Below are 13661 nucleotides of genomic sequence, written 5' to 3' on the forward strand. Positions count from 1 at the left end.
TCCCTCACCCTTGCCAGATTAGAGAAAAAATTAATCCTGCGCGATGACAAACTTGGCTCGGCGCGCACTGTACATACTGTACCCGCACGGCTGGCAGCCAGCCAGGGACGGGACGCGAGCCAAAGCGGCGGTAACAAACACGAGCCGCGCACGCCAGCGCTGCGGGAGGGGGGGGGAACGTCCGTGCCCTGCAGCCCCAGGGCAGCGCTGCCAGCCCTGAGCCCCCCCAAGCCCCTCCTGTGCCCCATGCAGGGTGGGATTTTGCTTTGTAAAACCCACTGAGCTCAGGATCCCTGCCACCACCCCTGGGATGCTCCCCAGCATCATCCCCCAACAATACCCCGCTGCGCAGCGCTGCTCCCCTCGGAGCATCCCACCACATCTCTGCTAACGGACCCAGTGGCCACCTGCATTTTTTTTTTGATTTTAATTAAATAAAACCCTTAGCCGTACATGGGGTTGCATGCCCAACAGGAACATCAGGCTAAATTGACTTGCAGAAGCCTCCTCACCAGCGCAGCGCTCCAGCCTTCCTATATCTATTTAATTAAAGGGCCTGCATAATTTGAACCCGATAGTTAGATTCATTAGACGGAGAATACCTAATTCTGCAACAGTTTTGCTAATGAAGCCACGCCGGGTATCTGTACGTGAGGATCAGCGTGCACTGCCCAGCACACGGGAGCAAAGACGTTGCCTGAGCCCTCTGGCAGCAGCACAGAGCACTGAGCACTACACGGAGTTTGTTATTGCAGGCTGCTTAGCATGGAAAATATTTCCCCAATTACAGAATCGAAAACAAAACTTTAAAAACAAGGTGAAAAAAAAAAAAACAACACAAAAAACAACCCACCAAAAAGTCCCATCTCAAGGGATGGGCGCTGGACGAGACGTTTGCCATTCGCTGCCGCAAAGGGGACGAGGCCACCCCTGGGTGCAATGCATGCAGGAGGTGGGCACTGAGCGTGTCCCCAGCAGCACCCTGCTCCCGACCCACCTGAGTGTGCCAGTAAGTGCATTCGCAGCCTCAAGCTGTCCAGAAACCGCTTCCCGCACAACTCGCATCCGTACGTCTTCATACCGCTGTGCAGCTTCCTAGGGGAAAACACAGATGGGTTAGTGCTGCTGGGGGCCTGGGGAGAGGGCAGGGAGCAAGGGGGGACCGTGTTCCAAACGTTAACCCTGAGAACATCCCAAATATTTCATGAGATCTACACATTCTATGCAGGCGTGCGGGCAGGAGCCAGCAGAAATTGGTTCAAGTTTAAAAAGTGCCTTAGGAAGGGTCCTGATGGGAGCTCCCACGTCAGTTGTTGTCCAGAGAAGCTGTGGGCATCCCATCCCCGCAAGAACTCCAGGCCAGGAGACCTGAGGGGTGGGGTGCACCCAGCCCATGGCAGGGGCTGGGGCTGGGAGGGCTGTAAGGTCCCTTCCAACCCAACCATTCTATGGTTGTATGATCCTCAAGGACCTTCCCAACCCCATCATTCTATGGCTCTATGCTCTTTAAGGACTTTCCCAACCCAGCCCATTCTACAATTCCATGGTTCCATGATCTCTAAGGGCCTTTCCAACCCAAGCCATGCTACGTATGACCCCACGTTTCTCAGCACTGAATGCGGGGTATATGGGATATGTGTTTGCATCCATCAGCCATTCCTGATGTCTGCATACAGTATCTTTTGGTAAACTCCCTCCCATGTGTTGGGCCCTGTATGAAAAGTGGTGTAACTCTAGGAGGTTGCTTCGACACGTCTGTTATCAAATCAAATCTCAGTTTGTACCCGGACGCTGCCTGTTACAATCACAACACAAAATAATTAACCATCAGCCAGCCAATGGGAAACGTGCCCCTCACCTTTTCTCGGTGTATAAAACAACACCCACTTCTGCTGAACTGCACAACCAGAACTGCAACCTACAACACCGCGTGCCCCACAGTGCACGAAGGTGCGTGCTATTGATAAGCTCATGCTTTTGCAAACGAATCCAGCTTTGCAACTGATGGAAGCACTGAAAAAATATCATCCCCAAGGAACACAAGCTTCCAGCCAAGTTTGTTGGCTTTTGCCTAAGGGACACACCTCATTTAACACAAACTTCTCATACTGATGGCAGGGAAGAGTTCGTGATAGCAGCAGCACATGCAACATTTCAAAATCAGATTCCGTAAACAGAGAAGCATTTGTGTGCGCTGGAGAAGTACCACACCAAACAGCTACATGCCGACCTCTGATCAAATCCACCATTTATCATTGCTTTGCAATAAGACAAGTATATTTTTATTGTGCCGTTGCCAACCACAAAACAGAAATGGTCTTGTATGGGTCCGGGTGGTGAATGCTGGCCGCAGCCTGGCCCCGAGCAGTGCGCGTTGTGCACAGCTTTGTCCTCACCTCCCTGCCCAATGGTCTGGGTGTCAGGATTGCACCTGTGCTCAAAGGTATCAGTGAAAGATTAGGGGTGGATTTTCTCCCCGCCTCCTCATTTTTTTCGCTTGCTCGAAGAACTCACTCATTGCGTTTGCACACAGACTGAAACTCCTTTGCATTTCTCAATGCAAAATGATTGCATCTAAATATTTGTCAACATTACAGATGCTTAATCTGTTAAGAAGACCAAAAGAAATTAAATATCTTAAAGCGCCACTCTTAGAGAGAGAGGGTTTTTTCCATATCAAATCAGGACAATGTCATTAATTCGTCTTAGAAATTAATGAAAACCATGTCACTAAAGAGGCCTGAGATGTGCTTCCCATGCTTGCACCAGGAAGGAAAGCCCATGACTTGCTTCAAGACAACACAGCAGCCCAGTGCACTCTGCAAGAAAGTCATTTCCCATCGTGGCTGTCACAGATGGCTCCTCCAGGTAGCGTGCAAGGCAGCCAGCCCCACATCTGCCCACTAATTAGAAGGCCCAAGGATGCTGGACTGTGGCACTGGGAATGCTGGGCTGCAGACAGACACCCAGCACTGAGCAAACACTCCCAAAGGAAGACAAGGAGGCAAAAAGCTGCAGAGCAAGTTTGTTTCAACCCTCAACTTTGCTGTAGAATATAATTATTAATCAAGCTTGTCCTGAATTCACTGTGTCATAGCAGAGGATTAAGAGTCATGCACGAATTCAGGCCAAGGCAGTTTAGAATCCAAAGGATTTATCTGCCTTGCAAAAATAAATAAAACACAAGCCTCCTGACAGACTTCTACTGCCAAGAAGTCAGCTAAATAAGTGACAATCTTCTAATTTTGCATTTTTAATTACGGACATGCCTGTCACACTTCTGCAGTTCAGGCTGAGCTGAGTTCTGCACCTATGGGTTCAAACCTTTTTGCTGGGGAGAGCACAGCCAAAGTTGCAGCACTCACCTCTTTGGGGCTAGAACATGTTCTCAGTGAATTAAAATGTAATTAGTTAATTAGTTCAAGTAAAACTTTTTTTTTTTTTGAAGTGAGTCTTAAGAAATGCATTGCTCTGGTTTGGATTTATTTATTTTTTATTATTATTTTATTTTTTTCTCAAGCCATCCTGAGAATAACAAACACTCGGCTTTGAGAAATAAAATCTCTCTAATGACACTGACAGCATCCAAGCAAGTTGTTTACACTAAGGGCGGTGAGGCACTGGCACAGGTTGCCCAGAGAGGCGGTGGTGCCCCGTCCCTGCAGACAGCCAAGGTCAGGCTGGACAGGGCTGTGAGCACTGATGGAGCTGTGGGTGTCCCTGTGCACTGCAGGGAGTGGCACCAGGCAGCCTTGGAGGGTCCCTTCCAACCCAAACCATTCCATGATTCTATTTCAAGGATACAACAGCTAATTTCTACTGCTGCTGTTCTATGGATGTTTCTCTATGAGTGAAGACAAACTGCTGCCAGACCACAGTGACTGTGCCTCCCCCAGGCCTGTGCTGTCCCCTCACCTCCCACCAGTGGCTCTGCTCGTCCATAGGGGCCAACACCATCATGGAAGCATGGGCAACGTTTTCTGCTGAACGCTGCAAGAGAGCTCCTTATCTTCAATGTGCATAAAAGCAAAAAAACAAACAAACAACAACAAAAAAACACACACACACACACACACAAAACAACCCAACAAAACACAAACCAACAAAAAGAGCCGCCAAACTTTTTGGTTTTTCGGCCAACAGAAATATTTCCTTCTGGTTTTCAGGAACGGAACGTCGAGATGGGAGGAGATGAACGCGTGCCGCGCCAATGGGCAGTGGGACCCTCTATGGAGGTGGCCATGCTCAGAGGTTCAGGTCTGGAGGCGAGGGGACATGGGATGAGCAGGGCAGGACAGGAGGGATGCCCAGGGACCTCAGCATGGCTGCGTTGCTCCTCCTCTGTGAAGGCACCAATGGGCGCTGCATGGATCCCCACCACGCTCTGCGCCCATCCTCACCCATCTCACCACCACGACACAGACAACAACGTCCAGTGCCAAACTCAGCGCTTGTAAATAAGACTTCCTTCCCACCTCCTCCAGCAAAAGCAGCAAAATAGAGAAAAACAGCGGGGCTGGGCTCGGCAGCCAACAAAAGAGCCCATTAATCTCACGGGTGCCGCGGCTCCTGGAAATCTGCATCTGCCATCGAACTTGGGCGCTGATTTTTCCAGTCGTTACATAACCTGCTTATTGTTTTAAAGCGCTCAAGTTCTCGCCGAGTAATTTATTTTCAATATCTTTATCAACAAATTTCAGCGGGAACAAAAGTTTTTCATTTGGCGGCTGCTTATAGGACGATCTTATCGCTCGCAATCTTACACAGGCTCTTTCAACAAGGTCTTAAAGCGCTTTATCTGCCGGGTTCCTGGTAGCAAAATATGATTGAAATGTTCTATTTATGCTCACTGGATTAAGGAGATGTTGCAAAACTGCACAAAAAACCTGGCAGATGTAAGCAAGGTATTACAGCTGCTCAGGCTGTTAAGATCTGAGGGGGAAAGATCAATATGTGTTTGTGCAGTTTTACTGAAGTTGTGCCTTAAAAAAGGGGGAGGACGTACATTGAAGCACACTGCTGAGAAGCGATGCCCAAACTCAAGTACCAAAAGATAAACTCTGCTTTATTATGGATGCCCAAATTTTATTCCGTGCGCTCCCAAGCATACTAACCAGGAGGATGCTCGTGGGAATGAGAGCAACGACAACTGGGAAAAGCTTCTTTTCTTTCTTTCCCTTGAATGGAAAAAGCAGCCCAGCACCTCCGGAACACCTGCCCTCGCAGGGTGATGTTTCAAAGCTTTCATTTCCTAAGGTAGTTTTCTCTTTAATTACTGCTAAGAGAAATGGCGGTTCTCTTGGAACCTTGGAACTTGGAAAGCTGCGGTTTCCAGGTGAGGAGGTGACGCTGGGTGATGCAGGGGCTGGCAGGAGGCAGTGGGGCCGCCCCACGCGCAGCCGCGTGCCAAGGGGCAGCGGGACCCCCTCCCCCCCCCCGGGGGGAGCGCGGCCGGACAAAAGCTGGGACGCAGGCAGGCCCCTCGCAAGCTGCAGGCAATTAAAAAGGCCCGTAAATGCCCCGCAAAAAGCACTTCAAAGGGACAGTAATTCCAGGCTCGGCCAGTCGAGACCGCGCGGTGTAAAAATTATGAGTTTTCCCCACGGGGTGCTTTGTGTGAAAAGGACGGGGCTGGTGGCAAAGGGGACACGGGGCGGCCTGCATCCCCATCCCACCACGGCACCGCTACATAAAACCCAGCCCCTTCCATTTTGCTGTAATGTGCTTCCCTTCCCCAGCACCCCCCCTCCACCTCCCCAAAAAGCTGCCTCACAAAACCCAACCCAGGGGAAGCCCTCCCCACACCCCGCAGCCCCTTCCCCTCCCTCTCGGAGCGAGATGCATGGATTTGGGACATTTGATTACTTTTAAGTATATATTTTTCCCTCAAATAGACTGAATACAATGGTTAGGAAATTTGACAGAAAACTATTCTGAGCCATTTATTGCCTTAATACGCACCTTTGTCCAACAGGCAGTTTTGACAAGAGCGATAAATTCCAAATTTATGTCAACAGAGCATATGTTGAACACCTCATTTCTGAGCTAAAGCGGCATGCTGCCCCATAAATCACAGTTCTGTTTGAAATGAAAGTAGATTACAGGCCTGTGTTATTGAGCAGTTAGAGCTATAGTCATATAAATCAGAACTTTTAACTCTAGGCGATCCGTTGTGCAATTAACTAAAGGGTACTTTGTCATTTCAAGGCTTGTGCACAGACTTGGCAGGACGCACGGCTACCGGGGAAAGGCAGGGAAGAAGGGAAAAAAAGCCTCGTTGGCAAGGAAAGGCTGTACCAGCGTGGAGTTCTGCTAAATACCTGTTGAATGAAGAGCAAAGCTCCAGCCCCAACCCCCTGTGCCCGGTGACGCGCAGCCAGGGCTCCCAGGGTCACCTCCAGGATGGAAACAGACACACACATCCATCGGCACAAACACAGCCCCGGCGCGGGGCTCTGCGGAGCGCCAGGAAACGCTGCTGGAGCCCAGCTAATAAATAAAGGCGAGGTGACACGCACAGCAAGGTTAAGCGCTCGCTTCCCATTCTGCAGGGCTCAGAGCCTTGCCCCGACCCGCTGCCGGCAGGAGCAGCCCCAGCGGCCGCGCGTCCCCTCTGATATTTGTGCACGGAGCTCTCCATCACGCCTGACCCTCCCGTGGGGAAAACCAGCACGGAACAGGGGCAAAACCCTTCGTATTTTGGGTCTTCTCGATTCTAGGGCTGCACCTGGAGACTTCTCCAGTAAAATCCCCGGCCCAGGATTGATTGCTCCAGCAACCTTGCCAGCATCGCTCTGCAATGAAAAGCTGCATCAGTTTCCTCCATCCCGGCCGCTGCAGAGGTCAGCCGGCAACAATAACTTCTCAGCAATAAACACTGCGCCAGGCGCACGCGCTCTGGAGGAGCAGGTTTGCCGTTGTGCCTTGTGCTGGGCAGAGAAAGTAGAAAATGGGGGAAAAAAAAGGCAAGGAGACGGCAGCACATGGCAGCTTCTCCCCACAGATGTCCCTGGGCTGAGCAAAACAGACGTGATGCTGTGCGTAAAGCCACCGATGGGGCAGCCAGCTCATCGAAAATCATATGGGCTCTATGAAATCATGGAATCATGGAGGCTGGAAAGGACCTCAAAGATCATCCAGTCCAACCATCCACCAATACTGTCACTAAACCACGTCCCTCAGTGCCACATCTCCACGGTTCCTGAACACCTCCAGGGACGGTGACCCCACCACCTCCCTGGGCGCTCTGTCCCAATGACTGCTCTTTCAGAGAAGTTGTTTTCCCTTATATCCCACCTGAATCTCCCCCGCTGCAACTTGAGGCCGTTCCCTCTCATCCTATTGCTGTAAACCCAACGGGGAAATCAGGATGCAACAGTGACATCTCAGAGTCCTGCTACGCTAAAAGCAAGATAAAAATCCACATTAACACAGCATTAAGAGTCTTGCACTGACTTGAAATCAAAAAAAAAGCACGGAAACCAATCCATCCTTCTGCATTTCACAGATGCTCCTTATGCTTCGTCTGCGCAACAGTCAGAAATCCCGGTGCCGTGCCCAAAGCACTGAACCTCAGCACCCCGTGCATTTCCCTGGTGCTCAGTGCACGTGTCCGGACCGGAGCACGGCAGCAGCATCTCTCAGCCCTGTGCATGGTGCTGTGAGAGGCGGAGGAGTTGCTGCAATTGCGCGTGAGAGCTGGAAGGTTACCACCCTTGTAAGTAGCAGCACTATAAAAAGATTCAGACACTAAGTATTTCCTTTCCTATAAAATATTCATTGCCGTATGTGAGAGCCAAGCGGCAGAAACCTCAAGCATTTCTAACTTTGTACTGCAGTAATAACAGAGTTTTATAGGAACCTTCTGATTTTATTTATATCAGGCTATAAATACGTTGTTCCATCAGATGCGGAACTGTCGGCCGCTGTGTTCCCTTCCTGCTGCAAACAACACACATACAGAGCAAGGTGGATGGAACAGAACCGGCGTGGCTCAGCATCCCAAATGAAATCAGGTTAAACAATTGGGAGGGAAAAAAAAGAAGTGCCACCAATTCCATAGCAGGTTCACTCGCATTCCTCCACCACGCTCCTCGCCGAGAGCACCAGCAATATCTCTGTGGGGTGAGCTCACTTATCCTAATAACACCAATCACCTGTCAGCGCGCACGCAGCCGAGCGCTCAGCGTGCCACGATGCCAGATGCGCCTCCTGGCCCCAAATTCCCCCTTTGCTTCTCAGCACCGATCCTGCCCCACCAGCGCCGTGCCCACCCCACATCCCCATTGCATCCCCGCGAGCACCGGGCGATGGCATTGGCACAGGGTGCCATCAGGGGACGCTCGGTTTTCAGCCGCACCCCTCTCGCCCCAGCAAATCAATATGAAAATCAATTAATCTGCTGATCTATTTTATCAAGATACACGCGGTGATGCCACATCTCATTTACAGCGGGGACCTCGTGGAGAACCAAGGTCACCAGGTGGAAAGCGGGCTACACAACCCACGTTCTATATTGGCTGCAAATAGAAAAGTGAATGAAGTTGGGAGCAGAGATAAGGAAGGAGCCTGGGGATGCAACAATTACCGCACAGGGAAAGCACGGCACCAGCTCAGCTCGCCGAGCTTGCCTAAATAGGAAGCAATTTGGGAGGGATGGGGGCACCCAGCATCGCCCCCAGCCCAGGGGGCACCCACCCACGGGCAGGAGTGATGCAGAAGAGGAGGCAGCACCCAGATGCTGCTTATACTGGTGGTAAGGAGAAAGCAAGTGCGTGCACCTCAGATCAGAGCGTTACGTCCGCAGCTCAGCTCAATGACATGCAACCACGTGCCGGCTGGAGCCGATGGCACCGCTGCGGCACTGCCAGGGCCCTGGTCTCCAAACACAGCAGATTAAAATAGCAGGAAGAGCTATTAAAGGCGTAAGGAAAGGGGGGAAGGGAGCGGAGCCCTTCCTTTTGGCTGAACAGATTGAGGAAGAAAAAAAAGTTGCCCTCAAACCGCCGCTGCACTTCTAAATACAACCTCGCAGGAGTGGGAAATAAAGATTTTACTATTTCTAAATTAAAAAGGAAAAAACGGGGAGAGGGAGGCGGGATAGCTATCCATACAGGGCACTACAACCCAGTGCCCGTGTGATACTTGTCATGAAGAAGCTCATCACCGCAGCCTCAAGAGGATGCTGACATCATTACACCAACACGCCGACACTTCCCCTTCTTTTTAAAGAAGTTGAGAAACGGATCCCTCCTGTTTTGCCTCATCTTACATGAAAAAAAAACCAACCGAACAAAGCAAAAGATGCTCAAAGCGTGCTTTGCCTTTTTTTTTTTTTTTTTTTAAATCCTACGTGTACAAAAGTGCTGTGACAGGGAAGTGACTGTCCCAAGGACAGCACGTGCAGCAACACCTTCATTCACCCCCATGCCTCCCGGGAGCTTCCAGGCCTATGAACCCACACCAGAGGACAAAGAAAAACTGGCAAGAGCGCAAAGAGCTGAAGAGATTTCATTTATTTTCTCGTGTATTCTGGAATGATGCTTTGGACGTGACTCTTGCTTGTCACCGAGGGTCTGGAAGCTACAACTGGTTGAAGCAGCCCTACTGCTCGACCTGCAGGGACGTGGTGTGTGGGCATGGTGGGGATGGGGTGGGCTTGGACGTGGTGGTCTTAGAGGTGTTTTCCAACCTTAATGATTGCATGGTCTCTGTCGTACCACTTGGATAGCACTTCAGAGCAACGCCAAAATCTCAGAGAAGGCAACCAAGTCTCCATCCCAGTGCTAAAGGATTCTGAAATCGGAGATCAACCCCATTTTGAGCTCTCAGTACTTTTCCGTGCTCGCGTTAGCTGCACTTGGCACTTTGTAATATTCACCTTGAAAATCCAATACCTCGCTCCCTGCTCCTAGGTTTTGCAAACTGATGGAGTTACATCAACCCTGGCAGCTCTGCACTGAGCACCGCCACGGGATGTCCATCCTCAGCCCACCACGGCTGCTGCAGCAAAGCCCCGGGCTGCAGACATAGGGCAATGCCTGGGCACCAGTGGGTTTTATCAGCAGGCTGAGTGCGCAAGCACCAAGGGGTTAATGCATTCTGATTCAAGCAGCCCTGCTTAGAATAGCCAACGCTAAGATGGCAGTCCAAAATCATCATCCATATTCTTCGGGCATCCAGTGACACTGATGTATTGAAAAATAAAAGAATAGTGTTTGCTTTCATGGGTTACAGTGACCCTGCAGCGCTGCGCTTGGCATCGCACTTGTTTTGACTAGGAAGTTGAGCAAACATGACATGGATGTCAGAGATGTCAAAGACAGAACCAGAGGAACTTACTTATTTTTAAAAATACAAAATTCCAACAAAAAAGCAAAGTGACCTTAAAGCCGAATACATCTGCTGCAGCAACGGAGCGATTATTCATATGTTTTGATTCCTAATTCAGAAATAATAAGTGGTTCACGGATTCCAAGTTTAAAAATATATTCATCATCTGGTTTCCCTAGCAGCACGGATCCCATTGGAGCGTTGGCACAGTCCGCAAATTGTGAAGTGCTAGGTTTGTCCTTTCATTACTTCCAGCCACGAGTGGTGGAACACGGGGACACGCTAAGCAAGGCCACTCCAAGCGGCGCTGTCCCTTGGGACCAGGCTGCAGCTGACACAAGTGCTGGAGGTGCTGCTCCACGTTGCCGCAGCGCTAATGACCCCACGGAGCTAACGAGCTGCCCGCTGCCGGCACACAGCCCCGGTGCTCTGCTCCGCTCCCTCCCCTTGCCCCACAAACTGCCCTCCCCCATTGGCCAGCGGGGAAGCTCTGGACATTTGGAGACAGAGGCTGGAAGCCCGGCTTGTACGTGAAGACCGCACGTACTTCAGATTTTGGCAAAGCAGCCAGGAGAGTGCAGGGCTCCTTACATAAAAACCTCGCAGCTCCTAATTGCCCAGATGTCCCACTTCAGAGGCAGAAGGTAATGGTTCTGGCATGACTTCAGATGCTCAGTGCCATTAATTATACACAAGAGCTTGTCCTGCTTGCGTGATGCACACAGACCAGTCTTGGGCTGCCCAGAGGCACAAGGCTGGGACCCCCTCATCTGATGCTGAAGGGACCCCCTGGGTTCCATCCAGCCATGGCAGCACCATCCCGGTGCCTGGGGATGAGATGGCCCAACTGCATATAGAGCCAAAAACCGGACGGAAGGGGAGAGTGGAGAAAACAAGAGGATGCTGAGCACGGCCGAAACAAAGGGGAGACTTCACCAAGAGTGGGATGTGAGGGGCGGGGGATGTGTTTTATAGTTCCATTCCCTGTGCAGATGGTGCGGCCACCAGACCCAACCCACAGGGACGCGCGGCTGGCAGCGTGTCAGCACCGGGGGGACCCCACTTCTCACCCCATCTCCCACCCCATCAGCTCACGGCAGCGCTCCTGCCCCCCCCCCCCTTCACTGCCAGCTCCTCTGGGTCAATCGAGCTGGATGAAATGAATCCATCACAAGCTCAGCTGCTCCGGCACGACAGGGAGACGCGCGTTTCCCAGCCGCTCGCCTCATTGCAAAGATGCTGATGTCCTCCCACCCCAAGCCCCCATCCATCCCCAGTGCATCCCATGTAATTGTTTTCTGCCCCCTGCTCCCCTCCCTCGACAGCAGCCAGGCTGCTAACTTCACACATTCACTACAGACGCACAGAAATTACAGGGAAATGCGTTCTTTCAAACGCATGGCCCAGATCCTGGGGATTTTTATAAGGTAATCAAATATGCAATAGATTCAACAAACTAATTTCAAGAACACACCTGGGGTCCTCTGATAATGTCAGTTGTGTCTATACAGCACAAGGATTAAAATTTCATAGAGTCATGATTTCATCAGTCACTAAACTACAAAGGATTAATTAACAGCAAGGGAAGAGCTCATGGGTTGAAAATACAGTCTTAAGGAAAATATCTATCTCTGCTCTCCAGATGTCAGCACATATACGAATACAGCACTTTGATGAAAACACTTTGTTATTATTAGAGACTCCAAAACATTTTTTTTTTACTTTTTTTTTTTTTCTTTTGCAGCTAGAAGGAAAGATGCCGAAATTTCAGCCCTTTAAAACACTCTTCAGCCATCCTCCAAGCACTTGTGGGTGCACATCAAGCTTTCCCCCATAGGGAAATTTCTTCTGCAAATAAGCAGACCCTTCCATCCATTTACAGGGGTGTTTCACAGGTGCAGGGGCCAATGCATCACACTTCAGTCTGCGGAAAACCACCCGAAGCACAGGGGCTAAACTTCTAAAACAAACACATCCACTCAGCCACACAGCACCGAGCACAGCAATTGCTGAAGTTTTTGCAGCAATAGATAGCAGCAGGTCCCCCCCCCCTTCCCTAGGAAGATGAATTAGCAAGCTGTCAGCGAAGGACAGCCAAAGCAGTTGTGTTTCTGTAAAGGGGCAGTGGAAGTGTCTTTGATTAATGAAACCTTAATACTTGGCTGTTATACAGCCTTTCTTCAGACAGTCCCGAAGAGATAGATACCTTCAGACAGACTTAAAACACAGAGACCTGCAAGGATTCCCCAGAAAGGCTCCTCTCAACCGCAGTTCGGTTTTGCTGGGGAATGAATTAATTTTTTCTTCCCTGTTCTTTTGTGGCGTGCCTTCAAACAAGGGGAGGGAGGAGGGAGGTGGGACCATGACTCCTGCCAGAAGGAGGGCTGGTAGCATCCCTCTGCAGAGCGCTCACCAGCACCAAGTCCGGGCATGAGGGGGAAAAACCCAAAGCTTTCTGAGTTCCTGCTCATGTTCCCCTTGCTCTATCGAGACCCACATTTTCCAGCAGATCAGTTATGCAGAAGTTGAAGTGGGGAGCGCTGTACTTTGTGTCCATGCAAGAAAACCCCACAGCACAACCACAATGCATTGAACTTACTTTCCACATCTGCTTAAGGAAGCTGGGCTGGAAATACTCTGTCCGCACAGTCCAACAGAAGTGGGATCCCAAATTGTTCCAAAATGCCACAAAACCAGAACCACAATTCCCGGCTGTTACTTAAATAATCAGATCAGCGTTGATCCATGATGCAACCAGAGTTCCTCCCTTCAGAAAAAGAGTCAGAGTTCATATCTATATGGGAATTAAGCAGACTATATGGGAATTCCCATATCTATATGGGAATTAAGGAAAGGGTCTGCTGACCTTGGCTGACAGGTCTGGAGAAGCCCTGTACTGAGTACTGCTCCTGAGTAGGAAGGCAAAAAGCAGAAGGGGAGCACGCAGGGGCACAGGCAGCCCCATGGGGCAGCACAGCCCCCTGCTGCCCTCCCCACTGCTGCCTTCACCTGTGTCCCTTCATCACCTCACAAGTTTGAAAGGCTGACAAAGAACTAATTATGTCCAATTAGAAGCCAGGCGATGAGCTAGTAAATTAATGCTCCTGAACTGCACTTGGCTTGCAAGAGCCTGAACTGCCCTGAGTGAGGGGGTGGCAGCAGAAGGGGCCAGTGGGCACCGTGGGGCACCATCCTGGCTGGCATGGTGCACTGGGAGCCCACCTATGGCCAAGTGCATCGCCACCCAACACAGCCCCCAGTCACCCAACCCAAATCCCAGCGACACAGCCCCAACTCCAGGCCACCCAACCCAACTCCCAGCCACGACT

General features: G+C 50.6%; 1 protein-coding gene across 2 annotated transcripts in view; it reads right to left on the reverse strand.

Moving 5' to 3' along the window:
* Nucleotides 1-13661, reverse strand: part of LOC110387619 (zinc finger and BTB domain-containing protein 16-like) — a 49287-nt gene that overhangs the window by 12852 nt on the left and 22774 nt on the right. For both annotated transcript variants that reach the window (XM_021375932.1, XM_021375931.1), the window contains exon 3: nt 998-1095. In XM_021375932.1, coding sequence (XP_021231607.1) covers nt 998-1095 — 98 coding nt within the window. The remainder of the gene's footprint in view (nt 1-997; nt 1096-13661) is intronic.

Source organism: Numida meleagris, chromosome 23 (genome assembly GCF_002078875.1).
Source record: "Numida meleagris isolate 19003 breed g44 Domestic line chromosome 23, NumMel1.0, whole genome shotgun sequence".
Classification (NCBI taxonomy): Eukaryota; Metazoa; Chordata; class Aves; order Galliformes; family Numididae; genus Numida; species Numida meleagris.